Source organism: Pantherophis guttatus, chromosome 10 (assembly GCF_059756535.1).
Source record: "Pantherophis guttatus breed Tessera chromosome 10, ASM5975653v1, whole genome shotgun sequence".
Classification (NCBI taxonomy): Eukaryota; Metazoa; Chordata; class Lepidosauria; order Squamata; family Colubridae; genus Pantherophis; species Pantherophis guttatus.
The window spans coordinates 28874907-28902797 of record NC_142072.1 but is presented as its reverse complement, the minus strand read 5'-3'; the positions used below and the strand labels follow the sequence as shown (position 1 = coordinate 28902797).

The window sequence follows — 27891 nt, the reverse complement described above, 5'->3', positions numbered from 1 at the left end:
ACACACACACAGAGAGAGAGAGAGCTCTGTATTCTCTTAACCAAAAAGCATCTATTTTTAAACAAACTGGAATAAAGGAATAAAAAAGGAAAATGAGCATAAATGGCGGCCCTGCGTGTTCAGGATGGTCGACCACTTAAGAGGTTTTATCATGAAACATGCACTGGAAAAACGACCGGATGCCACTGAAGCACCAAACTTTAAAAAATATCACCCCAAAGCAAAAACGGGGTTCCTGGCCCATGACCACGTCTAGCAATCTCCATCTGAGGAGCCTCCAGATGTTAAGGCAGCGAGGGCAGCCAGAGCCTCAAGGCTCCAATGTCCACCAGATGGATCCAGGTTTACTCGCTGTCGGCGCGACAGGTGGATTCTTCCTCCTCCTCCTCTTCTGTCTTCTGATCATCCTCTGTGGCATCGGAAGACTCATGGAGGAGGACGTATTCCCTGCTGCTGAAGCCAAATTTCAGCACATCCTTCTCTCTCAGTTCATAATAGCGCTGAGGTTCAATACGCTGGTTATTCAGAAAGGTGCCGTTGCCTGAGCCGAGGTCAATGATGTATGGTTTCACCTTACGACCCGCTGTGCCATCAGGACGGGTATACTCCACAAGCCTTGCAAAAGAAAAAAGAAACCCATGCCAGTTAATGCCCAAAGATCCAAGAATAGTTTGCTTCTTATGTACCTCTGAATTTGGATTCCTTCAGCTTCTTACATAGCTCTAGAGAAAGAGATCAAAAATGCCAGATCCCTTTTCATTCAACAGCTGGAGGCCTTTGTGCCCAGATGGGAGAAGGCAATTTATGTCCCTAGATTGAGTGGCTGCCCAACTCCCAGCAATCCTGGGTAGTTTACAGTGAAATGAAAGAAAAAAGGCACATGTACCAGGAACAAACTACGCATGATACCCAAGACAAGTAAGAGGCTTGACAGCTCCCTCAAGACCAGGCCATGAGCAGAGCCAGGCTTTGAGAGACTTGTGGAAGGAGGGGTGAGACCAAACTCTATTGAAGATGACATTCCTCAAATGGCAGCTCCTGGTCTCCCAGCCTGGAGCCTTTTCAATGTCCTGGTGGAGAAAAATCACTGGAACTCCTCTAACGCTAACACTGAGCCTGGTGGCTCAGCAGACTAATAGCATTGTGATTAACACCAGCTGTCTGCAATTACTGTAAGTTCAAATCTCACCAGGCTCAAAGTTGACTCAGCCTTCCATCCTTTCTAAGGTGGGTAAATTGAGGACCCAGTTTGTGGGGGCAATAAACTGACTTTGTATAAATATACAAAAGGATGAAGGCTATTGCTTAACGCATTGTAAGCCGCCCTGAGTCTCCAGAGAAGGGCGGCATATAAATCAAATTTTAAAAAAACAAAAACAAAACACTAATCCTTGATGGGCCCTGCCTTCCTCTCCTCTTATAAAAATAACGTTCACTTCTCCATCTCAGGAAGGGTGCACTATCTTCCACTGGATGCTCTAGGTAGCCTGGCCATAGGTGAGGGATGGTAGGAATGAGACTTAACATAGTCAGCAACCAGATTCTCCACGTGGCCTTGTTTCCCCTTGGTTGAAAGTGCTTCCACTTTCTCCTCAATTCCTTTTGAAAGCCAAGGGAGTGGCCTGCTGCTGGTTGTCCTCCCCACCTATTTCTCTTCCCAAAGTCAGGCTCATGAAACCAATGAATTGTCACTTCTCAGCAGTAGTTTTCTTTAAAGCTACCCCCCTTTTTTCCACAGTAGTCCTTGACATGATGATTGGGGCCGAAATCTGGTCATAAATTATTGCAGTTATAAGGAAGCCATGTTTTTCTGTTTTTCTGATATTTTTCATGGTGATTGTTAAGTAAACCACCAAGGATTGTTAAGCAACCTCAATTTCCACGAATTGTGGTCATGCAACCATGGGAACCATAACTGTTAGTAAATGCAAGCTATTTACCAAGCATCCAAGGCCAAGGTAACTCCAAATGGTTGGAAAATGACTGTTGATAAGTCGTGGACTACCTCTATCACTGATTCTTCTTCTAGCTGCTTTTTAGGCAAGCAGTTTATTCAAATCTCTCCTAAGCACCATCTTCTGCAGTCGAGCTTTCAAGTTCGACTCTTCAGTTCTCTCCACAGTGCAACATTTGCTCCCTTTGATAGCAATTACTCTCTCTTGCTTGATTTCTTTTCTCAGGTCACTAATCTTTTCCTGACAATCGTTAAACTAATCACCAGGGTTGTGATTTTTCACAAATTGTGGCCAAAGCAGCACCTGTTGCAGTGTCCCATGTCACTAATGCTTAAAGATCAGGAAGCAAAAAGTACACACAGGGTCATCAAGGAAGAGTATAAACAGGCAGCTAGAATTATAGAGAATAGGTCAGGAAAGAATTTATTTGGACAAGGAATCCTACCAGGTTCTCTGGAAGAATGCACAATGAAGCCGGCAAAACACCAGTAGGTAACCAGTTTACCCGGGGATCAGTTTTCTCCACCAAGACAATAGTAAACTGGCTCAGGATCAGGAGCGCAGATGGAAATATAGTCAAGATGCATTTAGTTATTTAACCCAGAGTTATAAGGACCTTGAGGATGGTTAACAGAAGTTGACACCTCAAGAGCAAGTTTGCCAGGCTAACTTTATCTCACATGATCAGGTAACAGTGCTTGGTTGTGGAAGCCCTTTGGCAAAAAGCATCTTGATCTCAGGAACACATCTGATAAACCGCCCCAGGACAGGCTGCTTTGCAAGTCAGCTAAGTGTAGCATATGAGTGAAATTGATACCACAGCTGGCTTGCAAATCATATCCCAAGAGTGCTTGTCAATCATTCTGTCACACTAAAAAGATAAAATGGGCAGTTGTGGACCAGAATAGAAGTGCATCACCTCTGTATTCATCAATGTTTTTCTTAATTGGGAAAAAAAGTGGTAGGAAATTCTTATCAATTTGCAGAGTATATAAAATTGGATAGATAGGTGATACCTAGAAGACAAGAATAATATAATGTTGAAAGGTTGGAGAAACAGGCCAAAAATATCATAGCAACATTTAACAGAGACAAATGAATAAGTACAGATCAGGAAATAGTTAGCTTTATAGCAATAGTTGTGAAAAAAAATAGTGCTGTGAAACTTTGCAAAAAGCTGTGGAACTTGAATTAGGGAAGCATAGCAAGTTACTCCACTGCTGGGTCGCGTGGTGCAAGCCAGTGAAGCTGCTTGAAAAGGGGAAGCCACTTCCAGGTTTGCACCATGTGGTCCAGCAACAAGTAGTTCACTATTTTTTCCTAAACCAAGCTCCAGAGATCTTCAAAAGATGAGGATGTAGGGCCTGGTGGGATAGCCCAAGGCCTAGAGAAAACATGGGAGTGGATTTGGGGGCAGGTGGGGGGTGGGGGAACTACAACATCCCTGTGGTCTGCCATATAGGTGAATGACTGCAGTGGGGCTGCAGAGGCCATAATTTTGAGACCAGGTTATAAGTAGGTTTGGGAGGGTCCACCATACCTTCAAACGGCCCTAAGGACCAGTCACAAGTCAAGGACTATCTGTAAAGAAGTTGGTTAAGCATGCCTGCATTATACATACAAATTCAAACCTGATCTTCTCAAATTCTCCCTATCTACTGAAAAAATCCCATTCCATTTCTCGATTACCATGAAGCATGTATTTTATTTATTTGTATCCTGCCTGGCTACTTTTTTTTTTACCACCTTTAAAGCGCTCCATGGCATAGGACCCGGGTACCTTCGAGACCGTCTTCTGCCACCAATAGCCTCCCACCGACCAGTCCGTTCCCACAGAGAGGGTCTCCTCAGGGTGCCATCAGCCAAGTTATGTCGGCTGGCGACACCCAGGGGGAGGGCCTTCTCTGTGGGAGCCCCAGCCCTGTGGAATGAACTGCCCCCGGAAATACGCAAGATCTCCGACCTCCGGGTGTTTCGCTGTGCACTGAAGACCTTGTTGTTCCGCCAGGCAGGGCTGTCAATATAATAATTTTAAATTGGGGTATTTTAATTTTTAGAGTTTTAAATCAGCCAAATCTATTTAATTATTTTAATTTTTAATTATTGTTGTATCTTGTGTTTTTAAACTGGCTGTACACTGCCCTGAGTCCTTCGGGAGAAGGGCGGTATAGAAATAAAATTATTATTATTATTATTATTATTATTATTATTATTATTATTATTATTATTATTATTATTATTATTATTATTTACTTTGGCTAGCATGGCAGCAGTAACTGCCATCTCTGTCCAGGGGCTTGAGATCATTGTTGCCCATTACACCTGCCAGACCATCTTCTCTTCTCCTTACACTTGCCTTCTCTTCTACAGACCAAGCAGCAGTTAAGAAGCCTGGACTACCGGTGATCCAGAGCAGCCACTGAGACTGCAGAATAACATAGGAAAAACTTGTTTAGCTTTTGCCCATCTTGGTTGGAAAGGTGATGGCAGTGGAATGGCACAATTGCTGCCAAAAGGAACTGAGCCCTCAGTTCCTTCTTCTCCAAGGGAGGGGAAGAAGAAAGTATAGCAGGCTGGGTGGGAAAATACAAGGGGCAACAAGCAGCAGGCTCTAGAGGTCAGTATGTGAGACAGAGGCTGTTGCTGCTGCTGCTTTTGTTGCTACCACAACCACCTAAATAGGTAGGGAGAGAGTAGAATGGGCAGCCAGCTTGCCCAGAGAAAGTCTGCAGGGGGTTGGCTTTGCCTATGCAAGCTACATTTTTGTAGCTCTCATCAAATTCACTCAAAACCTCCCAGGGGAGTTGTGGCCTACAGCTTGAAAATCTTGCCATAAGCAGCTAATCCCACTCCCCACTTCATCTCACCCCTCTGGATTCAGAACTTACCGATACTGAAAAACAGCATGTTGTTTAGAGCATGAGGGATGATCAATAGGGATATCAGCAATGCGTCGGTGCCTTCCCAACAGATAAGCACTCTGCCGGTGAATATACATAACAGGAAGAACTTCATCATTCTTGAAGGGATATAAACGCCATCGCTTTTTGGGAATGCGTGCTTCTGGGGGTTCTGTATATTTGATCACAACACCACGAAAAGTATTGGAATCCTCCAAAAGAGCACCAGATAGTTCAAAGCTTGGTTTTTCCTTCTTGCTAGCCTCTTTGTCCGTATTCTTGTTGCTGGGCCCTTTTCCCTCACTATTTTCCTCATCTCCACTTGCTTCCATTTGTTGACGATGTTGCCGGCGCCTCTCATTATAGAATTCCCTTTCTGCTTGCTGATCCAGGAGATGGTGGGCATCCTGTTTCCTTCCCCGACTCTCAGCCTGTTCCTTAGTGAGCTTCCTTCGAGCCGAATGATCCCGGTACCTCTCCCTATTGCTTTTTTGTTGCCTACGTTCAAGCTCTGAGCGGTCTTGATTCTGCCGCTCTTCATGTCCCCTCCGAGAATGATCCTCCAGCTCCTATAACAGTGGAGGAATAAATAGATAGGTACAAGTGGAACTCAGGAATAAAAATAAATATTCTTGGATTCCCAGCTATATTTTATAAGAGTTCACTATTATTCCAATAATGGTTGAAATACATGGCCGCAAAGCATCGCTAACATTTGAACTACTGAACGGTCAAGTGTAACTGAATGGCTAATGAAACCCTAATGGCTAAAGGCCGCGGGGCAACGGAAGCGCGAGGGCTGCAGACCGCCAGAAGCGCCTGAACTGGAACCCTGGCACCGAGAAGCTGGGCTGGCGGCTGCGAGGCCCAGACCCGAGACCAGCCGCCTCACCTACGGCCAGGAACTCGCAGCACGTAAACCAAGAACATCCGGCCTGACGTCTGGAAAGTTACCGGTACAGGAAAAGCGAAGCGACCTGCTGCTCACGCGGGCCGCGGCCTCCTCCCGGGCACCCCGCGCCGGCTCCTCCAGCCGCCTACCTGCTTTATCCTGACGCCGGCGTGTCGCGGGCTCCGGCTCCGCTTTTCCCGGGGCAGCGGCGACCTGCTCCTTTTGCCCGAGGACCGGCGCCTCTTCCTCGACTGCGACCTTCCAACGACACAAACCCCGTCAGGCACCAAGGCCGGGTCCGCCACGGTCTACCTCCCCTCCCGCCCCCCCCTCCCCCGGGCCAACCCTGCCCTTGACGCTCACCTGTCGGCCTCCCGGGGGCTTCCCCGCGGGCTGCGCTTCCGGTGTCGCCGCCGCCGCCGCGGCCGCTCCGACTCCTCCATCGCGCCTCACCGGCTCCCAGTTCCTGGTTTCCGCCTCTAGGCCACCGCCGCCCTCTGCACGGCCCGGAAGCGCTCGACGAAGTGCTTCCGCCTTGAGTGGCGTGACTTGCGTCCCGTGAGTGCGACGCGGCCAGTGATTGGCCGAGGCCAGCGAGCGGGTTTCTTGCGTCGTGGCGTGCCGGGGGGGCTTTGTGCGCCTGCGCGCGCTTCCGCCCCCGGCGTCCCCGTGGCCGTGGCAACGGCGGCGCAACTGGCTCAGCGCCGGTCGGGCCTGGACGCGCCGCCATGATCCCCCCCGCAGACTCCCTCCTGCGCTACGAGACGCCGGTGCTGGTCAGCCGTAACACCGAGAAGCGCTCGCCCAAGGTAGGCGGGGGCCGGGGGGAAGGGGCCGGAGGACAGCGAGGCCACCCCCGGGTCTTGACCGCTCCGCCGCTCCGCAGGCTCGGCCGCTGAAGGGGACCCCGCAGCTGTCGGTGCCCGCGGGGCCCGTCTCGCCGCCCAAAGGCAAGGCGCCGTCGCCCTCGGTGGACCCCAGCAAGCAGGCCGAGGAGATCCTCAACGCCATCCTGCCGCCGCGGTGAGGCACGCGGGGGGGGCGGGGGGGGCGGGGCGCCCGGGGTGGGCGGGGGGCTGACCCGCGTTTCCCCTGCAGGGAATGGACGGAGGAGAACCAGCTCTGGGTGCAGCAGGTCTCCAGCACGCCCAGCACGCGCATGGACGTGGTGCACCTGCAGGAGCAGCTGGACCTGAAGCTGCAGCAGCGCCAGGCGCGCGAGACCGGCATCTGCCCGGTGCGCCGTGAGCTCTACTCCCAGTGCTTCGGTGAGCGGCGGGGAGGGGGGCCGCCGGGGGAGGAGGGGCTGCCGGCGAAGCCTGACTTGTCCCTCGCTCCCTCGCAGACGAGCTAATCCGGCAGGTGACCATCAACTGCGCCGAGCGCGGGCTGCTGCTGCTGCGCGTGCGGGACGAGATCCGGATGACCATCGCGGCGTACCAGACGCTCTACGAGAGCAGCGTGGCCTTCGGCATGAGGAAGGCCTTGCAGGCCGAGCAGGGCAAATCCGACATGGAAAGAAAGGTAGGATCAGCCGGAGCTCCCTGGCGCTCCTCTGGCCCGGGCAGAAGGGAGACTTTCCTCCGAGGCTGCAACGGGCAGCTGGCAAGTGGCAGCCGGCCCTTCTTAAAGGTTCCCCGGCTGGTGTCTTCTCTGTCTCAAGATTGCAGAATTAGAGGATGAGAAACGGGACTTGGAGAGACAGGTGAACGAGCAGAAGGCCAAGTGTGAAGCCATTGAAAAGCGGGAATTGGAAAGGCGACAGGTTGAAGAGAAGAAGCACACAGAGGAGGTCCAGTTCCTGAAACGGACTAATCAGCAGCTCAAGGTTAGGGAAGACACAAACCGAGCATTCTAGTTTTAATTGGCTGCAAGTGTAGTCACATTACTCTGCCTTCCCTTCACACTAGTCCTTGACTAACCATAACTGAACCCAGAATTACAGTTGTTAAGCAGGTTACTGCCTGATACCTGTTTTTGATGGTTTTTTTGCATTGTAATTAAGTGAATCCGTTTTATCCAGGTTTTTTGCCATGTGTTCATATCATTGTAGGGTGCTGCAAAGGTGAGCCAGTTGTCAAGTGCCCAAAATGTAATCATGTAACAAGATACTGCTGCTGTCACAACTTTCAAATCAAATCATAAATTGCTGCGCATAATTTATGCACGTAGCAGTGTTGAAGTCTCTAAAACAAAGCCCACTCAGGATTCTGTCTTTCAAATTTAACAACTATGCTTTAATTTCTAAGCCAATCATATTGTTGCAAAATGATCCACTGCTAAAATATTTGATACAGTATCTCTCCTTCCTGCCCAGCAGCACCACCATCTCTCAGATAGCAGTTTTGTATCTTTTGGCACAGGCAGTATTCCTCACTGATCAACTGCTTTGTCTGCATTTTAGGCACAGCTCGAAGGCATCATTGCACCGAAGAAATAAGCTTTGACAGCCCAATGCAAAAAGTGCCTTGAGGGGAAAAGGAGAACACGACTGTAGAGAATTTTTCCTGAAAGAGTGTATCTAAATTGCTCCACCTCATCTGAATCAACATAAATCCAAATACTGTTCAAATGTCTCTTGCACATTTAAAAAGAATCTCAACTGGCTTGGGATTTGTCTTTTCAATTAATATTTACTGGAGGTAAATAATAGAGGTGCTTTTTTTAAAAAGCCAGTATTTTAGTTCTATGCGGGAGTCTGCCCAACTGCAAAACAAAGAGTTGTACAAAATGCATTAAAATTAATCCTGTAATTTGATGTAGTGGTTTAACTGGTATCACACATCCTAATCAACTTCTCTTTTACCATCCATATAAGCCAAAATAGTAAGAAATCTTATTCTGCTATTTTTTATTGTTTTCACATCGATTGTGTCTTTTGTAAGGATCCCAAATGGTAGCCAATAGTTTTCATGTTGTAAATGTTTACTATGTGGATTTATAAAGATAACAATTTCAAGATGTATCTTTATTTATCTTGTAAATTTTTTCTTGTTTATTTATCTTATTTATTTATATTGACGCCTTCAGTGTCAATTTTCCTTTTCTTCCTGTTTCTATTTTTGACATTATGAGTATCATAATATCGAACACCAACTTTCTTTGAATGCTGCTGCCGCTCTGCTCTTCTCTTCTGCAAAGGCAAAACAATGGTTTTGGAAAAATCCAAGACAATGGACAATGTAATAGCTGTAATTTACTATCTCAAAAGGAAAAAAAATTCCCATATGTAAGCGCTGCTACAACTCTTATTTTTAAACTCCACACTACATGACAACCATGCCACATAAAATGAACGAGTTTCCTTTGGGCTGCACCTTATGAAAACCACAGAGGACAACTGATTTACATCCTGCCTTGAGTTTCTATATAACTCAAGGTGACCTACCTAATGCTCCCACCTCCTGTTTTCCCCAGAACAATTCCATGAGATAGTTTGGGCTAAAGAAAGGTGACCGTCCCAAAGGCACTTAGCCAGACTTCACTGCTGACACCTACCTCCTTTGAATTCGGTTTCTTGCAGACACTGGAACTCTGCTGTTCCTCTCCCTCTGAAACCTTCCTTTTCTTTCTTTCTCCCGATTTTCCTAAAAGTAGCGTGTCAAAGAATAGTAAGAGACAAAGCTCTTTCTGAAGAGCCAAACATTGTGAGCAACAAAGAGTTTTCCAGTAAAGGACAAAACTCTTTTGGAATGGGATGGCTCTGCTCCCCTACCACATAAAATGACAAGCTTCCTGACCCCCCTTTTCTCTGATGCATACCTTAGATAGGTTCAACAAACACAAGTAGCTAAGTAAATAAGTAAAAGTGCTCTCCAGAATAAGTCTGGGCCCTTGTACTGCAGCTTTCTAGGCTATACAGATGCATTTGGAAAGCTCTCCAAAGTGAACTAAGGCAACTACACTTTTACAGTCACTCCTTAACAACCAGTACTCGGTACACACTGTCAGTGATTCAGATGTTTGTCAAAATCCATGCAGATTTGTAACAGTTGATAGTTTCGAAAAGAACATTTGCGGAGGACTGGACTATCTGCACTGCAAGACAGAATTCTGTGGAATCAAGCCAGTGCTGGCCCTTTATAAGAATAAAGCTATGAAATGTGCATAGGATGCAGACACTAGTAAAAGAGCCACCATACCTCTTGTCTTCTGAGTTTCAACAGCCATTGAATCCAACTCTGATTTTGCAAGTATTTTTTCATTCAGCCCCTTAGGGATTCTAGGCAGGAGAGCAAACAAACAGTTATTCTACCTAAATCTGACTCCCCATTCCAGTTGTATAGCCTTAAGTTTCATAGGATAGCCTAATTCTCTACCATAATCGTAAGTTGAAAAAAAAATACAATGTAGAATATGTATTTTACAAATAAGCAGTTGTGGACACAGCCAAGAAAACTAACTAATGGATCACTGAAATCAATCCAGTGTTCTCAATGTACAAATTGCATGTGTCAATACCTGACTCTGGAGAAGGCTGTATAGGCAGTCCTTGCTTAACAACTGCTCAGTTTAGCAATAGTTCAAAGTTACAACAGCATTGAAAAAGTAACTTTACAATAAGTCACTGCAATTATGACTGTTGCAGCATCCCTGTAGTTACATATTTGAAATGCGGGCGCTTTCAGAATCAACAGATACTTATGACTATTGCAGGTCCAGCAGTCAGGTGTTCACCATTTGCCTGATTTACAGCTGGCTTCAAAAAAAGGCAATGGAGAAACTGGCAGTAAAATTGGAAGTCACATGATGCCTCATTTAATGACTGCAGTGGGAGTGACAGTCAATCTGGTGTCTGGTCACATGATGTGTTGTTTAGTAACAGAGTTGCCAGTCCAAGTGTGGTCATTAAGCGAGAACTACCTACAATGCTGGAAAAAGTGGAAGGAAAGAGGAAGAGGTGCAAGGATTCAGTTACAGTGGCAATGAGTGCACATTGGAAAACCTGAAAGACCAGGTTAAGGACAAATCATAGAGCAAAATCTCTCTGGCTGCTCAGAGTTAAACCTGATGGGATGTAAATAAGTTGGGGAGAGAGCTGCTTTGGAAGGTTTAGAAGGTTTAGAAGAAACCTCTTTTTAGGATTATAATGAGGACAAAAATAATCTTTACTTGTCCTGGCTTTGGGAAGAAAAGAATATATAAAACAAGGCAAGGATGGTGGTGTCACATCTTCTCATAAGCTCCCACTTCCCAAGCTGCAGTCTCCTACCAACCCAATCACCTCTACATTTTCAGGGGCCTCCCTTCTGCAGAAGCGGGCAGAATATGGGCACATTCCAGTCTTTATTCAAACCATCACCTACAGCTGAATAACAGCTATCAGTAGTAGGTGAGTTCTTTATCCCAATCGTGCATCATTAGATGTTGAACTGTTTAGCATTGGGAGGGGATGAGATGGGACCTTCACTGACACAAAATCAAGGAAAGAAAAACGTATTTATCCATTCCATCCCAATCATAGGGGTTGCTTAATCTCTTTAGGTGAACACAAAGAAATTTACTGATTGCTATAACTGTTGGCAGGCCCTACCATTATTGCTGGAAGTGATTGGGAATTCCTGCATGTGGCAGAAGAAACATTATTTTATAGCACATTCCCACAGCTGCAGCCCTCCATGTGTCTTAAGTATAATCCTAAAGCATGCTCCACACATCTAAGAAGTTCCAAGTAGAAATGGCTGTCAAAGAGTAAGCTTACAGTTTAAGTGGGCAAGCCTGATTTTTTTGGAGAAAGGTGGATAGGGAAAATATGGGTTATGCAAACTGACTGGCTGTACAGGAACAACTATGAGGAGAGAGCAATGCCCAGATTATTCTCTTTTCCTTCATAGTCCCCTCCTGGTTTTGTGCCCTATTCTTCCACTTGCCCCAGACTACATCACTGTTCCATTTCAGTCCCTGGACAGATTAAAACAGCTCCTTTTGTTTCATTGAGGGAGCCAGAGAATCCCAAATGTGCATATTTCAAGCCACCTGAAGACCACTCATCTGTGCACAAAACATATAGTGCCTGGAATTTTTGTTCCAATATGAGTTGGGTGCTGCAACCACTTCTGAAAAGAAAGGAGGCTGGGGATTGGTCAGCCTTGAGTTACAATGGTGAGTGGGTGTTTTTAGGCCCTTCTTTCTGACCAATCAAATGAACCAAGGAAGCTAAGATGCCCTACCTTATTGCTGAGAATCTCCTGGCCTTTGCCTTCTCCAAGAATCTCTTGTACTTGGCAATCTTCTCATCCAGGGACCTAAGTACTACCTTTGGATCTTCTCTGGGGCTAGCCTCACAAGTTGGCCTCCCATGTGGGGAACTCTGCTCCTCCTCTTCTTCTTCCTCTGTACCACTGTCTGTTTCACTGATACCCGATATATTCACAGGAGCCAGATCCTCTTCCAAGAATTGAGAGGTCACCGTGATCTTCTCATAGTTTTGTGGCACTTGAGGCAAAAGCCATTTTGGTGTCACATTGGAGCACTCATTACTCCCAGCTTGTCCTTCACATTGTTCTTTCATCTCTGGGTTCTCGCTGTGACTCAGGCCTATAGTCACATCTGAGGCAGCTTCTGTGGGCTGAGAGATTAAGCAATGGAAGTTTATCTGCAAGCCAGGTTACTTGTCCATCCCCATCTTTCACTTTGCCACTGGATTGCTCAACTCCAAACAATCTTCATACGATTTTCTACTTGTGAAGGCTGGCCAGGATCCCAACCTGACCTGTGCCTGTCAGAACCCAGATTCATGAGAAAAGATAATCAAGCACACCACTCCCTTTATGCATATGCACCACCACCGACTAACCATCCAATCCTCCCATCTCCCTGAAAAGAAGGTAAGGATTCCAGACATAAAGAATGGCCGTTTTCTTTTTTCTTCTGACAACAGAACATGTGAGGAGAAGGAGAAGGAAGATAATTACAGGTAGTCCTCTACTTATGACCACAACCATTGCTAAACAAGTGAGATTTGACCCATTTTATGACCTTTCTTACCAATATTGTTAAGTGAATCACTGCAGTTAAGTTAGTCACACCAATGTTAAGTGAATCTGGCTTCCCCACTGATTTTGCTCCTTAGGTCACAAGCAGGGATACTGCAAATGTCATAAGTGAGAGTTGCCAAGCACCTAAATTTTGATCATGTGGCTATGTGAATCCTGCAATGACCTTGTGACAAATGGTCATAAGCCACTTTTTTCAGTGCCATTGTAACTTCAAATGGTCACTAATGAATTGTTTAAAGTTGAGGACTACCTGTACACTAAAGTTAGTTGTTCTGAACTACTCCCATGAGCAGTTTTACAGCCATGACAAGGATGCAAAAACATTTTAAGTACGTGTGATCTTTATTCAAGTAAGCTGGGCCCTCGTCACCTTGCATGCAGATGGACACCTAATGGCACAGAAAAGGCTAGTTGTCTGCCTATTGCGCCCAGACAGACATTATGAATATTCATAGGGATCCAAGAAGATGAACCGTTATAAGGGAAGGAACATTTCTATTATTTCAAGTTCTTGCTTGAAAGCCAGCACATTATCAGCTCTGCATAAATACTGCTTGATTTTAACTACTGCCCTTTTATTTGCTTTCAGGAGTCATTCCCCTTTTTTCTTTTTGAAAAGAAACTCTCAAGCTATTCTGGCAGCCCTTACCTGAGAATCTTGTTCAACATTTGGAGGCTTCACAAAGAACGGGATGCGGCCTCTCTGCCAGTCATTCAGCACCATCCGACTGACCGTATGCAGATCAGGCTCCCCTCCCTGAAAAGGCACAAGGGCCAGCAGTCACAACTGAAGAAGGGAAGAGAGGAGATCAAAGAGAGGAGATCACCGGGCCTGGTGGCTCAGCAGACTAAAAGCATTGTGATTAACACCTGCTGTCTGCAATTACTGTAAGTTCAAATCTCACCAGGCTCAAGGTCGACTCAGCCTTCCATCCTTTCTAAGGTAGGTAAAATGAGGACCCAGTTTGTGGGGGCAATAAGCTGACTTTGTATAAATATACAAAAAGTATGAAGGCTATTGCTTAACGCATTGTAAGCCGCCCTGAGTCTCCGGAGAAGGGCGGCATATAAATCAAATTAAAAATAAAATAAAAAAATAAAAAGAGAACAGCTTGATGATGAAGGGGCCTGGGACCATGACTTCAGGCAGGATGTGGGGGGGGGCACTTATGGGCTGAACTCATACCATACCTCCTCAAAATGTTTCATTGTGTACTCTGATGGCCTGATTCATCCAATATGCAAAGATGAAGGGACACTCCCCAAATTACCATGAACCCCATTTCAGCCTCCTAGAGCATGCCATGAGCTCTCAGGAATGCCGTGCGAGACGCAATCCCTAGCAGGTTGCTAGGCTCGACATGAGCAACCACACTATGTCATCATCTCCTTGTTCCATAATCATCTTTTCTCTCTCATCCCTTCTGGCTGTTCCCCGCAGGATCCTCAGGAGCAGGTTCTCCTTCAGAAAACATCTCACTTGCTGACCAAACGTCCGCACTAAGGGCTCCAAATTCCTTTCTATATTCAGCACTCATAAAACCAGATTCACCTTTAGTAACTTCCCAGTCTGGAATGCTAACTTCTTCAGAAAATCCTCTGCATTTCCCCAGGACTCTATTTTATACGTCTTCCGGATGTATTCAGGCTTGGCTCTATCCAGCACTGTAGCAATGTGGTCTTCCGGACTCTTGATTTTTTCTACCTGAACCTGGAAATTACAGAAGAGTCAAACTCCCAGCTTTTACCAAAGACACAGATTTCCACACATACATCTCCAATGACTAATAAAATACAGTTGGAAGGGACTTTAGAGGCCTTCTAGCCCAATCCCTATACAGTTCCGGACAAATCATTGTCCAATCTCTTCTTGAAAACTTCCAGCAATGGAGCATCCACAGAGGTAGCCCATTCCGCTGATTAATTCTTCTCATTGTGAGGAAATGTCTCCATAAATTGGATCTCTTTAATGAGCTTCCATCCATTAGTTCTTTTCTTACCTCAGGTGCTTTGGGGAATAAGTCAATCCCCTCATCTGTAGCAGCCCCTTGTGTACTGGAAGACTGCTAACATATCACCCCTAGTCCTTCTCTTCTGTAAGCTAGACATATCCAGTACCTGGAACCGTTCATACGCTTTAGCCTCCAGTCCCCTAATCATCTTTGTTGCTCTTCTCTGCACTTTTTCTAGTCGCCACATCCTTTTGTATCATGGTGACTGAAACTGGGCACTGTGCAATATAAAGCTCTATTAGCCCTTCATGTGATCTAGATACTATCCCTCTGTTGATGCAGCCTAGGATTGCAGTGGCCTTTTTGACAATTGCAGCACACTGCTAGCTCATTGTGAAATGGTGGTCTAATAGGTCACCAAGATTCCTCTATTGCTGTTGAGCCAAGTGCCACTATTCTGTCTCTATGCATTTTTTTTTCTTGTCCAAGTGTAAGACTTTTTTTTTTTTTTTAAATTTGATTTATATGCCGCCCTTCTCCGAAGACTCAGGGCGGCTTACAATGTGCTCAGCAATAGCCTTCATCCTTTTGTATATTTATACAAAGTCAGCTTATTGCCCCCACAAACTGGGTCCTCATTTCACCTACCTTAGAAAGGATGGAAGGCTGAGTCAACCTTGAGCCTTGGCGAGATTCGAACCCTGCAGTAAATTGTAGGCAGCTGGTCTTAATAAGCTTAATAACAGGGTGCCTTAAGCCCCTGTACTACCAAGGCTCTTAATTTTCTCACCACTGAATTGCAGTCTGTTGGATAGGACCCCGTGTTCAAATCTGTCAAGGTCCTTCTCAATCTTCTAAACCAGGGGTGTCAAACTGGCAGCCCACGGGCCAGATGCCTCACATGCATCACATCCACCCTGGCTCCAAGAGGCAAAACACAGCATGATACGTCACGTGACGCAATTGAGTTTGACAACCGTATTCTTCAACATGAAGATGTTGAAGAGCACTGGGCCTAAGGCAGAACCCCAGGGCACCCCACTGCATGCTTCCCTTCATGTAGATTCTATTGAGGACTAGATGTTGATTGCAGTTTGTCAGCCAGCTATGAATACATCTGGATAGTGGTGCTGTCTATTCCACATTTTTCTATCTTACTAAGAAATAGGTTGTGTTCTACTTTGTCAAATACCTTACTGAAATTTTAAGTAAACCAATCTATTGCGATTATTTAAGTGCCAGCATCTTGGCAACATTTCAATAAATAAGACTGGAAAGTCAGACTAAGGCAGAAAAAAACTTCGTCCAATGTCTCCCTTGACACTTACAACTCCTTTCAGTACAATATCTGTTTCCGAGTCTCCTGACGGGTACACCACACCTGGGCAGTCAATAAGGAAGATACGGCGCATTAAAGTGATGTACTGCCATACCTGGAGGGAAAAAAGGCCAGACTGTCTTTTATTTCAGAAGGAAGAAAACACATGGCAGCAGCTCTTGATACTATTCAAGAATATAAACATCAAGAATTTCATGGACAGGAAACATGTGTGAGTAGCCCTTTAATGTCATTACCTCACCTGCTATTACTTTGGAAAGGCTATTTAACACGCATGCTAGAGTGCAGGGCATACAATAAATCCAGCTTGTTTTTCTCGTCTCTAAAGATAGCTTTTCTAGTGTTCACATGTCAGCAAACTCAAAACCATGTGGCAAGGGGTTGTTGTTTTCTGGTAATGGCATTTAAGTGACATTCTGTAGCTGGCTATTGACACAAAGTTTCTCACTCTACATGCTACTTCCAACACTGCTAATTTTGAGGTCTTTTGGCCATCTGATAAAAGTTTTGTTCAGCATCCCACTCCAAGGGATGGTGACAAGTTATCAAGTATTTGTCATATATGCAGAAATAAAATCTTAAGTACAGAGGACTATGAAGTACACATCAGGCACTTTCACTCCAGCCCTGCAATTCTGCAATCCTAGAAATGAGAACATGCTTCACACTGGCACAGAAGACCTTGCCTTCAGGCAGAAGTTGTCCTGTCAATCACAACGGCTACATTTTAATCCTGAATCTGTGGGGAAGCTTGCCTTGGTTTCACCAGCAATGGGAGCCACACTGCAGACTTTCTTGGAGCGGAGAGTGTTGATTACAGAGCTCTTCCCCACATTAGGGTATCCAATGAAGCCCACGCTGATCTGCTTCTTATCTACATGCAGCTGTTAGGGAGAACACACAGAATAACACACAAACATCCCAAGAATTAGAGAAAGAAGCTTTGGACCAGCAATTGGCTTTTGAAGAGCCAAGTGTAAGATAGTTGATTGACTAAAAGTCACCCAAACTGGCAGTCTCTTTTTCATCTACAGCTTGTTGGTTTAAGCTTTTAAACATAGCTTATAAAATGGGCATTCATCAGTAGACACTTTAAGCAACCAGGAGGACTGGCAAAGGCTTCAGCTGATGAGGCAACTTAGTCAGACAGGGAATTTACTTCTTTGTTTGGAAAATGAAGGGTTAACCATTTCTGCTTTTCCCTGAAAAGCGCTGGAGACTGCAAGAGGGCATTAAAAATATAACCTCACAATCCCCTGGCCATTCAAGTGATCTACTCTACAAGTCCATGCCAATGTGATGATGTCCCATGGAGGACATGAATAGCTCATTAGAAAGCAAGCATCCAGTTTTGCTCTTTCTTTCCTCATTTGGGTGATGCTGATCCCACTCCAGACTACGCCCCTTCTTGACCAGTCAGAACTCTTTTGGAAGACAAATCCTTGAAAATGAAAGCAGTTCAGGTGATCTGATATCATCATGATATTCTGAACCTTACCTCAAATTAGACTGCCTACAGCAAGGGTGTCAAACTGGCGGCTCGCAGGCCAGATGCGTCATGCGCAGGCCACGTCCACCCCAGCTCCACGAAGGGAAAAAACATCGTGAAACATCACGTGACAGCATGACGCCACAAGTTTGACACCCGTGGTCTACAGAATGGCATGGTCTCTGGGAGAATAAATCTTTCAGATATCCAGCAGCTGACTCCGTCTCAGGATTGATCCTTCTTGCTAATTATGACAAATCACCACTCCTATCTGTGTGCTATCAACCAAGCAACAGAATCTCCAGGAATAGCTGCTTCTTTTTTAGTTGAAGCTTCAAGGCACCTCTGTGGACTAATTAATTCTCTTGGAACTTGTACTTACATCTTTCACTCCCCCATCCCACCCCCAATGTTCCAAATTAGTCCCTGCATCTCAGAAATGTGCTTTGGGAAAGGGGGGGGGGTCAACCTATTCTCCATTCTGAGATGCAGGGATTAATTAAAAAATAGGTTGACTTCTCTGTGACAGCCCCTCAAGCATTGGAAGACAGCTATCGTGTCACCCCCATTTCTTTGCTAGACTCAACACACACAGTTCCCACAACTACAATTTAGCTTCCAGTCCCCTAATTATCTTTGTTGCTCTTCTCTGCATAATTTCTAGGACCTCAGCAACTTTTTATAAAGATATACTATACCTTTCCAAACTGCCGCAAGAGCTGAATGAAGGCGCCTTTTCCAAAAGAGTTTGTGAGGCTGGCATGAAAAGCCAAGGTCGGATACTCCTGAGACAGCACTGCCACCCAGCGCCTCTGGAAGAAATAAACCAAATCTCCATGCTTGGCAGCCCCCCCATCCCATGCAAGCCAACAGCTTAAGGAGGAAGTTGGCAGCTGACAGGTTCTGACCCCCCCCCCCCGACTATTCTAAGATGCAGCAGGTAAAGCACACATCCAAACAGTTGCAAAAAGTCATTTCTGACTTAAACTTCTGCAAGCTTCATTCCTGACATTTCCCAAGCTGACGTGCAAAACGGTCTCTCTGCACTGGAGACAAGCAACCAGCAGCTTCTTGTGGCCCACCTCATTTCCCAAGGGACCTACCGTCACCCACGTGGGCACAAGATCACATTTATTCAAGACAAAAATGAGATGCTTCCAAGGCTTCTCCTTCTTTAGGTAGGCCTCCACGTGAGGGGAACGGGTCCCCATGGGATCTCTGGCATCCAACACTTGTACAATGACATCTGATGAATCTATCACCTGGCAGTCCAGAGACAGGGAGAGAGATTTAGTGGACTGGGGAAGCACCCAGGAGGATTTCCATGTTTTAACTCTTCATAACAATCACGTTGAAGCATTTCAAATTACGCAGATAAGCAATTCTGTAGAGACTGAGCTGAGAAATCTAGAACTGAACTCATCAAACTCCAGGCCTACTTTAAATTGGAAGAAACTCAGTGCTTTTTGTCTACAGGTTAGGGAATCAGGCTAGAAACCAGGAGATGGTGAGTCCCAGTTCCACCTTAGGCATGAATGCCAGCTGGGTGATTTTGGGCCAGTCACTCTCTCTCAGCCCAATCCCACCTCACAGGGAAAGACAGGAGAAAGAACATATATTAAGTATGCTTGCCACCTTGAGTTATTTATACAAATAATAAAGGAGTGATAAAAACAATAAAAAAGACAAGCAAGCTAAGCTCAGGATACCTTGACAAGAACAGCTTTCCCATGCCTTAGTCAGAAATGTTTGTGAGAACACAATTATGCAGCCACATTCACCATCCTCTCATATACCTTGTAAAGTTCTCCCCAGATCCGCTTAGACTGTCCTTTTTTGTAGATTTCTTCTTGCATCTCCACCCTGAAAAAGGGAACCAGAAGACTCAGCAGCACAAAAGCACAATCATGCTATATGTCAGCAGATGACTAGATGGCAGATTCGTTTTCTCCTGGGAGAAGGAACTGCCTCTCCTTACAATAGATTTGGGCACCCAACATATTGTCTCTTCTCACAGAATACTCTTCCATCAGCTGAACCATCCACACAGGTGCTGCTGTGGTGACTCCCCTCTCGTGCACTATTTATCTTTTTCACGAATAAAAGGGCATTCATTTATTTGAAAGTTTTATTAATTTTAAGTGCCAGGTCTCAAAGAGGAGACACATTGCAGGTGTCCCTTCTGTTGGTTCCATGTTAAAACCATTTAGTTGTAATCAAGTAAAACAAGTATTTTGCAGACTATAGCAAAGCTCTCTGGCACATGAAATATCACTGCACCTCAAGGGCAGAGAATATGGCACGTCCTGTGGTCAGAATGGGAAGAATTCGAGTTGAGTGGAAGCAGAATTACCACCCAGAAGTAGTAGTATCCACCCAGAACAGAAAAGCCAGAAACTCCAGCCAAAGAAGTCAGTGGGATGCCTTTAACGCAAGACCAAAAAATCATCCAGGTGCTCCCAATAATGTAGCTGGAGCAATTAGTGATTAGGGATACAGGTGGATGCAACTGAGACCCCATTAGGCACAGATGTCAAACTCAATAGTGTCAGGGGCCGGATCATAATATATCATGACTTTTTTGCCTTTGCAAAGCTGGGGTGGGTGTGGCCTGCACGTGACGTGTCCAGCCTGTGGTCCTCCAGTTTGACAGGCCTGCCATAAGGATACCTAACACATCACACTCCACACACCTCTACACCAAACCATATTTCTAGGTGCCAGTTCCAATAGTATACCTCACTCCAGTTTCCTCTGTCACCAGATCCCGGTCTTTGTCTTGGCTGTAGTTGCTGGCCTCAGCTACGGCATTTTCCACCAGAGACTGCATATCACTTGCCAGGAGATTTGGTCGTTTCCGCTGTGATTTTGGACCAAAGGTTGTTCCAAAGGTTTCTGTATCAAGAATGTGGACTTTGGAATTCTAAAAGAAAAAGATCCCGTCTACATCATCCTGGCTCAGAACAGGCTGCTCCAGCTCACCTGGACCCCACAAAGAATTTCCCCCATCTGAGCTTTCCCCAGAGAACAACTACAGGGCCACAGCAACACTACTCCTGGCCCAAAGCGGGCTATGATAGCCAGAGTGTAAACTTTGTGGCTTGGGATCCCTTCTTTCCTCTGTGATTGAAGTTACAAGGATGAAGATACTGCTGTTCTTTGCCAACCGCTTTGTTTCAGCCATAGAGCTTTCATTCTACCAAAATTCAGAACTGTCCAGGATAATCTTCCTCAGAGCTTGATTTCTGTTTTGGACAGCCAGCTCCTTCTTTGGAACCAACTCTTCTTTAGCTACTGTATTTTTTGGAGTATAAGACACACCTTAGTTTTTGGAGAGGAAAATAAGAAAAAAGCTGACTGACAGGTGGATCGGCCTCCCAGAATATTCCCAATCAGCTGTTCCCAGAGGTGAATTTTAGCAACAGATTCCTAGGTTGTGAGCTCTGTGCCTTGCTTTTTTTTCCTGCCTCTGAAACTTCTGAAGCTCTGTTTCAAAAAAAACTTTTTTTCCTGCCTCTGAAAGCCTCCGAAACAGAACTTCAGAAAAAAATGTCTCTTTTTTCTGAAGCTTCATTTCTGATGTTTTTTTCAGCCTCTGAAACCTCCGTTTGAAAAGCCAGGTGGGGCTACATTTGGAGTATAAGACGGACCCAGATTTTCACCCTCTTTTTTTGGGGAAAAAGGTGTGTCTTATACTCTGAAAAATACGGTAATAAAAACTGCAAAGTGAATGATATGTGCTTGAACTTTAGAGGACCCTAGTCAGAATTTATAGTTTTTATTTTATTAGAGACATATGGGAACTGCTGAAAAAAAGAGCTGTTCAGAGGAAAATCAAGCTACGCAGGAAAATAAGAAACATGGCTCTAAAACCAGAACAAAAAAAACATTTTTGGACTTGAGAGCAAGGCATTGGGATCTGGCAAACTGACAGGTAGGCCTCACCAGTAGCTTGAAAGCAGCTGTGTCTAACATTTATAGATTTCCCTGACATTGTATGCCATATGCTAAATAAATAAATAAATGTGTTCTTTCTCTCTCAGGCTCTAGATAACTATGAGCAAAGATGAACAAAGATGAACACGACTATAAATATACCATGTTTCCCCGAAAATAAGACCGTCTTATATTTTTTTGAACCCTGAAATAAGCGCTTGGTCTTATTGCCATGCTTCCAAAAGCCCGACTGGTCTTATTATCAGGGAATGTCTTATTTTGGGGGAAACAGGGTAAATGATGCATCTCCACTTTCCTATTGCAGTCTTATATTTTGTAATTGGCAGAGGGTGTCTCATTCTGTGAGGGAAGGGAGATAGAGAATGCAGTTAGAGTCTCCCCCAGAGTCCAACCCTCCGAACCTCCACCCACACACAGTGGTAATATCTGGGTCAACAGGACAATTATACCACTCACATGAGGTTTAATCCTGTCATGGAGCAGAGAGAGGGGCAACTTGCTTTGTTTCATGACCACTCGATAAGGATCCTTCATCACCATCTTCATCTCCTCCTGGAATCTCTGGAGGCAGGACTGTTTGATAACACGTGTGTTTCCTACATAAAGAGGATGTTCCAATTGTTGGTGCCTGATGTAGCTTGGATTGACAAGATGCAGGGAGCAACACAGCACTTGTATCAGCAGCCCTCTCAGTCTCTCTAATACAGCTTTGGGGTTAATCAAACCCAAGCACAGGAAACCCCCCCCCCAAATATCCCAATCAAAGCAAGCTCACCAAACCATTTAATGTTGGGCTCCACGCGGGCTATGGTGCCTGGCGCCACCGTGGACTGGAACTCGAGTGGTCGGACCAGTTTCCCACGATTGTTCCTGTATAAAGAAGAGCAACATGGGAGCCCTTATAGTAATTGGCTTGCTTATAATGTACAGCTTAAAGCTGCAGCTCTGAAAAGAGAGCCCCCTTCACATGAAAAAGGTCCTGGCCCTCTCTGGGTAAAGCTGAACTCAATGATGCATCAGCAAAAACATTATGGAACTAGATGGCCCAGCCCCAACTTGTATTCTCCGTGTGAATGAATGCCTTTAAAATTGTATGCATTTTCAGAATGGGTGCATTACAAAAAGATTAAATAAATTAACTCCTATCCCTTAAGAAGACAAGTTGGGCTGGGCCATCTAGTTCCATAATGTTTTTGCCCACCACTCTTCTTGTTTACAGGAAAGGGCAAATAAATGCTCAAACAAAATTCAATAGCCTGGCATAACAGAGTAGACATAACAGGCGAACTGGAAGTAATAAGGGCTCCTTAGTCAGTAGTCAGATAGAAAAGCAACAGGTTGCAGAGATGGAGGCCTCCCTGTGCAAGGCTGACACTTTTCCACAGGCTGAGCCAAGTGATGGAGAAACACATTGCTAAGAGATTTCATAATTGCAGTTGGCCCCTTCCACAGACAGAAATGCTTGAGAAAACACGCAAGGATGATTCCATTTAGCACCTGCTTGTGGATGCTGAACACATGCGGGTGCACAACTTAGCACAAAATTGACTGGTTTCCAATTGGAGGAAAGAAGCTCCAATATTGGGAAAAATATTCATATAGCTGAGGAAAAACAGAGGCTAACTGTACCTCAAACTGATACCTTCCTGGAAAATGATCACTCTGCCACATGATAACATCAATGTAAACATTTGCTAACTAACCCCATGTCCAGGAAGCCAAAGAACTAGCGTTTATGAGGTACTAAATCAATAAGAGGGTGATTATGGGAGCTTCCCCCCATCCCACTTAAAGATTTTTGATATTTATTTATTTTAATAAAATTTATATGCCGCCCTTCTCCCGAAGGACTCGGGGTGGCTCACAACAATAAAATCACAATAAAACAGCAATAATAAATAAGATTAAAAAAAATTCAATTAAAATCCCACAATTAATTAAAACTCCCAAAACAGAATCAGACAATTTGCTTAAATATGTCATGGATGGTGCCTACAAAGGGGGAGCAGGTGGGTTTCACTGTAGTTTCTCAGGAAGGAGGGAGCACATTGAAAGGGGGGAGCGGGGGAGACAAGAAGCAACACAGCCCAGAACTGGATAGGAGACACAGGAAGAGTCATTGCCACTCCCTAGAATCAACCAGGGTATATCGGTGAGGTTTAGTCTGACAAAATTCTGCCAAATGGTGTGAGCAAATAAAACACTAGACTTTGGCTGGATTATTGTTCTTAGACTGGGCCTGACATGGTCAGAAGGTTGGAAAATGAGCACTTTTGATGTGAGTTGGAATCCTGACCAAAGAAGTCTTCAGCAACTGTGAAGAAAAAAAGACTGCATGGAACTGGCCTCTGAAACTGCTTTTCAAGTTTTCAGGGAGAATGGGTAGAAGACTAGTTCCTTTCAAGATCTTCCCAGAAACTGATATGACCATGTCCAGAGCCAGTTCCTGATTTATCTAGTTCAAGTTGGTGAACTAGATAAAGCTACAAGAGAATATTTCTCAGCAAAGAAACAGAATAAAAACAAAACAAACAAAACAATGCAAAAAAAGTTTACCAGAACTTTTCTTGGAACAATCTGGATGGAATTCTGAAGGTACATACATATCCTCAAGAACTGTCTCATCCCAATGGGATTGGCTTCCCCCATTCACTCTGCAGAATGGGAATGCTGCGGATCCTATCAGCCAAGACATTCTAGTGGTTGGGGTCTAGAAGAGCCCTTTCTGCCATGGCTCCTGCCCTTTAGAAACATGTCCCTCAATGTGAGATCTGCACCCACTCTTTTGACCTTCCAAAAGGGTTTGAAGACCTGGCTCTGCTGGTTCCTCTAGGGTCCTAAGGGGGCATCCCATGATGAAAGTGGTTAATGGACTTGGAAGGAAATCCCACCTGCACCCCATTGTATTCTGGTTGTATTTTACCTTATTTCATTTCTGCTAATTTTAATATTTAATGTGTTAATGTTTCTATCTTTGCTTTTATGTTGTAAGCCACCCAGAGTTGCCCGACAGTGAAATGGGTGGCATATAAATTTAGTAAATATTCATCAGTACAGGTAGTCCTCAACTCACGGCCGCAATAGGATCTGGAATTTTGATCACTAAGCAAATCAGTCGTAAAGCAAAGTATCATTTAGTGACTGCAATCCTGGCACTCCTAGTTGTCAGGGTTGTTAAAAGGAAAGAATCCGGGGTACGGAGCATGGGGGCGCTTCAGAGGCTTGGGGGAGGCCCAGCACAAGCCATGCACAAGTTGGGTGGTGGTGCTGCTGCAGTACACGCAAAGCCGCCCCTGAAAGACTCTGTGTCCCAGCCTGGCCCAGCAGCAGAGTGCCGGGCTTCCACACCCTGGGAAGTTCCAGCCACCCACCCAGCCCAGCAGCACTTACGACTGCAAGGACACTGCAATTCCCCCTACCCACCCCACCCAATTTGCCTTCTTTTGGCCACCTTATACAGCAGAACCCATCAGGGGCAGCGCCAGGGCTGGAGCGGAGGCCTTAGCACACTGGCCCTAACCTCTCAGCCCCTACGTGAGCCCAGCACTGCAGCTCCTGCCGAGAAACGCCACCTCTGGCCCACGTGCCGGAGGTGGCATGCAGAGCCCTCTCTGTGGGCATGCAGGCCGTCAGCCCAGCACGGGATGCCGGAGGGCGGGCGTCGGCAAGCCGCGGGCTCTTTCGTCCCTCTGGCTGGCCCTGCTCCTCGCCCGCCCCTGCGCAGAGAAAGCGGGCCCCTCTGACCCGAGCTGAGCCCGAGGGCCGGGCACCGCCGCCAGCGGCCCCATTGGCTCTGCGGGGCTGGAGCTGGGAGGGCGGCCGGGGCCCTCGGAGGAACGGAGCCCCGCTCGGCCCAAGGAGGCGGGCGGAGGGCTCGCAGCAGCGCCCAGGCGGCCCGGCCCTTCCACTCACCGCCGCTCCCGCTGTCGATACATATTGAGGCGCCGGATGGTCGCGCGGTCCCGCATGTTGTGGCCTCCGGCGCCGCCCGGCCGATCTGCGTGGACAAAGCGGAGGTTAAGCGGCCGCCGCCCGGCAAACCCCGCGCCCGCCCGCCCGCCGGCCCGCCCGCGGTCCCGCTTACCCGGGTTGGTGCTGGCGCGCGATGGGTTGAGGCTGGCGCGGCGGCCCTGGGAGCGCGGCTTCCCCATGGCGGCGGCGGCGGCGGCGGCGGCGGCTGAGGAGGAGCTGGAGGGAGGCCCGCAGCCACGACTTCCGGAAGAGCCCAGGCGCCGCGTGACGTCACGTGAGGCGGTTCAGAAGCCGCGGCGGCAGATGGAAAAAGTTGCAGAAATTGTCCCACCGGATTAGAACGAAAGCGGAAGCGGAAGAGGAGGAGGAAGCGGAAGAGGAGGAGACCTTCCTGGAGGTCTTCCAGTCCAGCCCCCTGAGAACCTCAGACAACCTCAGACAAGGGACTGTTCGGTCTCTCCTTAAAACCCTCCGGGGACGGAGCCCCCACGACTTCCGGTGGCAACTTCTGTTCCGTTGGTCAATTGTCCTCACTGTGAGGAGGCTTCTCCTTAATCCCAGGCTGCTTCTCTCCGTGATTAGTTTCTGTCAAGTCCTCGCAGTTACGACCTTGTTCCTGCCCTACCGCGATTGGACTGAAAGCGGGAGAAGTGGAGCCGCGCCATTGGTCGCCCGTCTGACAGCTGGCTATTTAAGCCGCTGTCAATGGGCTGAGTCCTTCGAGTTGTTCTGAGGCGCCTGTTGTGCCATTTGAAGTTGTCCAATAAAGAGCTATTGCCTAGCCTTGTCTCCACGCCTTGTTCTTCAAATAGAGCAGTTTCCCTCCATTGTTTCTTGTCCTGCCCTCTGGTGCTTCGGAGAATAATTTGACCCCCTCTGCTTTCTGAGGGCCCCTGGAATGCTGGAACACTAAGGGGTATCATGTCACCCCTTCTTCTTCTTTTCTTTAGACTAGCCAACTTGGATCCCTCAGTTGTAAGCTGCACTCCTTGGGTTCTGGTAAGGAGGCAGTTCCTTCTCCTACCCACTGGCCAGCTGCAGCTGCTGCACCCCTTCTCCACCCTCTGCTTCTGGCTGGTCTTCTGAGCCTCCTGGCTGCAGCTATGTCTCTGCCTTCTGTCTGTGGAGATTCTCAATCGTCCAGGTCATGGTTGTCCCAAAAGTGCTTTTTCAAAAGGCAACTGGACTTTCTTCTTTTTGCTTGAAGACATTTCTCATCCAGGAAGCTTCTTCAGAACTCCCTATCAGCCAGATGCCCTTCTGAGGCGCCTGCCCTTTCCCCCTCCTCTTGCCCCCTGGTTCAGAGTCCCCCACGTCTTCCAGACGCTCTTCTGGGCCCCTCTCCAAAGTTCCTAATATACAACAATTTTAAAAACAACTCAATTCAGCCTGAAAAGTTGAGTTTTGACCCAGAGCTCAGATTTCAAAAACAAACACATATTCTTGTTCCACTGGCTCTGGAAAGCTTAAAAGCCACTTCGTTTTCAGATCCGAACTTTTCCTGAGGAGTTAGCCCAAGGCATATCTCCGACTTTGTGGTAGAATTCAATTCAGCCAGAAAACACGAGGTTTGACTCGGAGCTCAGATTTGAAAAACAAACACATATTCATGTTCCCCCGGCTCTGGAAAGCTGATATACTATAAGGTTTTTTAATTCAGCTCAGAATCTGATAATTCCAATGAAACTCTGAACACGAGGTTACTGATAATCAGCTTTTATTTCTGCAGAAAGCAAAAGACTGGACGACCTTTTTGTCTCCCACCTTAACAGAGCAGGCAGAGAGAAAAGCAGTCGCATAAGGAGAAAAAGATTGCCATCTGGAGGCCAAAGAAACGATAGAACTAAACAAGTGCATTGTAAAGAATGATGCAAGACTGAGGTGAGATTGCTGAAGCAATATAAGAAAAGGAATCTTGTTGAAGGACATTGGAGGACAATAAAACACAAAGGGAAAAAATATTTATATAAATATAAATAATATAAGAAATCTAAGAAGCAGAATTGATTGTAAAAGGTGAAATAACTGTTTAAATATTTAAGATTGAATTGCTGGATCTTTAAATTATTATACCTATATAGTCTGTACATATACTCATATTTATTTATCTTCATTTGTAAATTAATATAAATTGGTCTTAAAGTGTTAAATCTTGGGTTACTACAATCAGAATAACTACATTAATTTAGATAACATATATATCATATTTAACTAATAATTGTATATAACCTTTATATATTTGCATATCTATAAAGATATATATATATATATACATATACAAACTGATTACAGAATATAAGGATTTTACATTTGTAGCAAAATATACACACCCATATATCTATATATTTATATCTATGCTTTATATTTACATATTCAGAGATATATTGAAGGCTTTATCATTATCATTGTAGAAATTGTGCATAAGAAATACAGGATT

The 27891-nt window shown here is 45.8% G+C and overlaps 3 protein-coding genes across 4 annotated transcripts; 1 reads left to right on the top strand and 2 right to left on the bottom strand.

Annotated features, from left to right (window-relative positions):
- Positions 1-11: 11 nt before the first annotated feature.
- Positions 12-6283, bottom strand: SNIP1 (Smad nuclear interacting protein 1). The gene is made up of 4 exons (XM_034413173.3): positions 6111-6283; positions 5897-6005; positions 4844-5424; positions 12-615 (listed from the first exon to the last, which is right to left on the bottom strand). The coding sequence occupies exons 1-4, from the start codon at positions 6188-6190 to the stop codon at positions 345-347; spliced, it is 1041 nt and encodes a 346-aa protein (XP_034269064.2). The 5' UTR covers positions 6191-6283; the 3' UTR covers positions 12-344.
- Positions 6260-8712, top strand: DNALI1 (dynein axonemal light intermediate chain 1). The gene is made up of 6 exons (XM_034413174.3): positions 6260-6556; positions 6634-6770; positions 6846-7015; positions 7093-7271; positions 7411-7575; positions 8152-8712. Exons 1-6 carry the CDS (start codon positions 6476-6478, stop codon positions 8185-8187), a joined length of 768 nt encoding a protein of 255 aa, XP_034269065.1. The 5' UTR covers positions 6260-6475; the 3' UTR covers positions 8188-8712.
- Positions 8582-27371, bottom strand: GNL2 (G protein nucleolar 2). 2 transcript variants are annotated; one of them, XM_034413170.3, is made up of 16 exons: positions 25567-27371; positions 25395-25479; positions 22258-22352; positions 21939-22078; positions 20264-20448; positions 19322-19388; positions 18629-18787; positions 18224-18337; positions 16792-16920; positions 16026-16130; positions 14298-14456; positions 13395-13502; positions 11918-12315; positions 9890-9969; positions 9246-9334; positions 8582-8880 (listed from the first exon to the last, which is right to left on the bottom strand). In XM_034413170.3, the coding sequence occupies exons 1-16, from the start codon at positions 25631-25633 to the stop codon at positions 8752-8754; spliced, it is 2109 nt and encodes a 702-aa protein (XP_034269061.2). In that variant the 5' UTR covers positions 25634-27371; the 3' UTR covers positions 8582-8751. The 2 variants fall into 2 exon arrangements, with proteins under 2 accessions (XP_034269061.2, XP_034269063.2); XM_034413172.3 differs by lacking the exon at positions 14298-14456.
- Between the last annotated feature and the right edge of the window lie 520 nt (positions 27372-27891).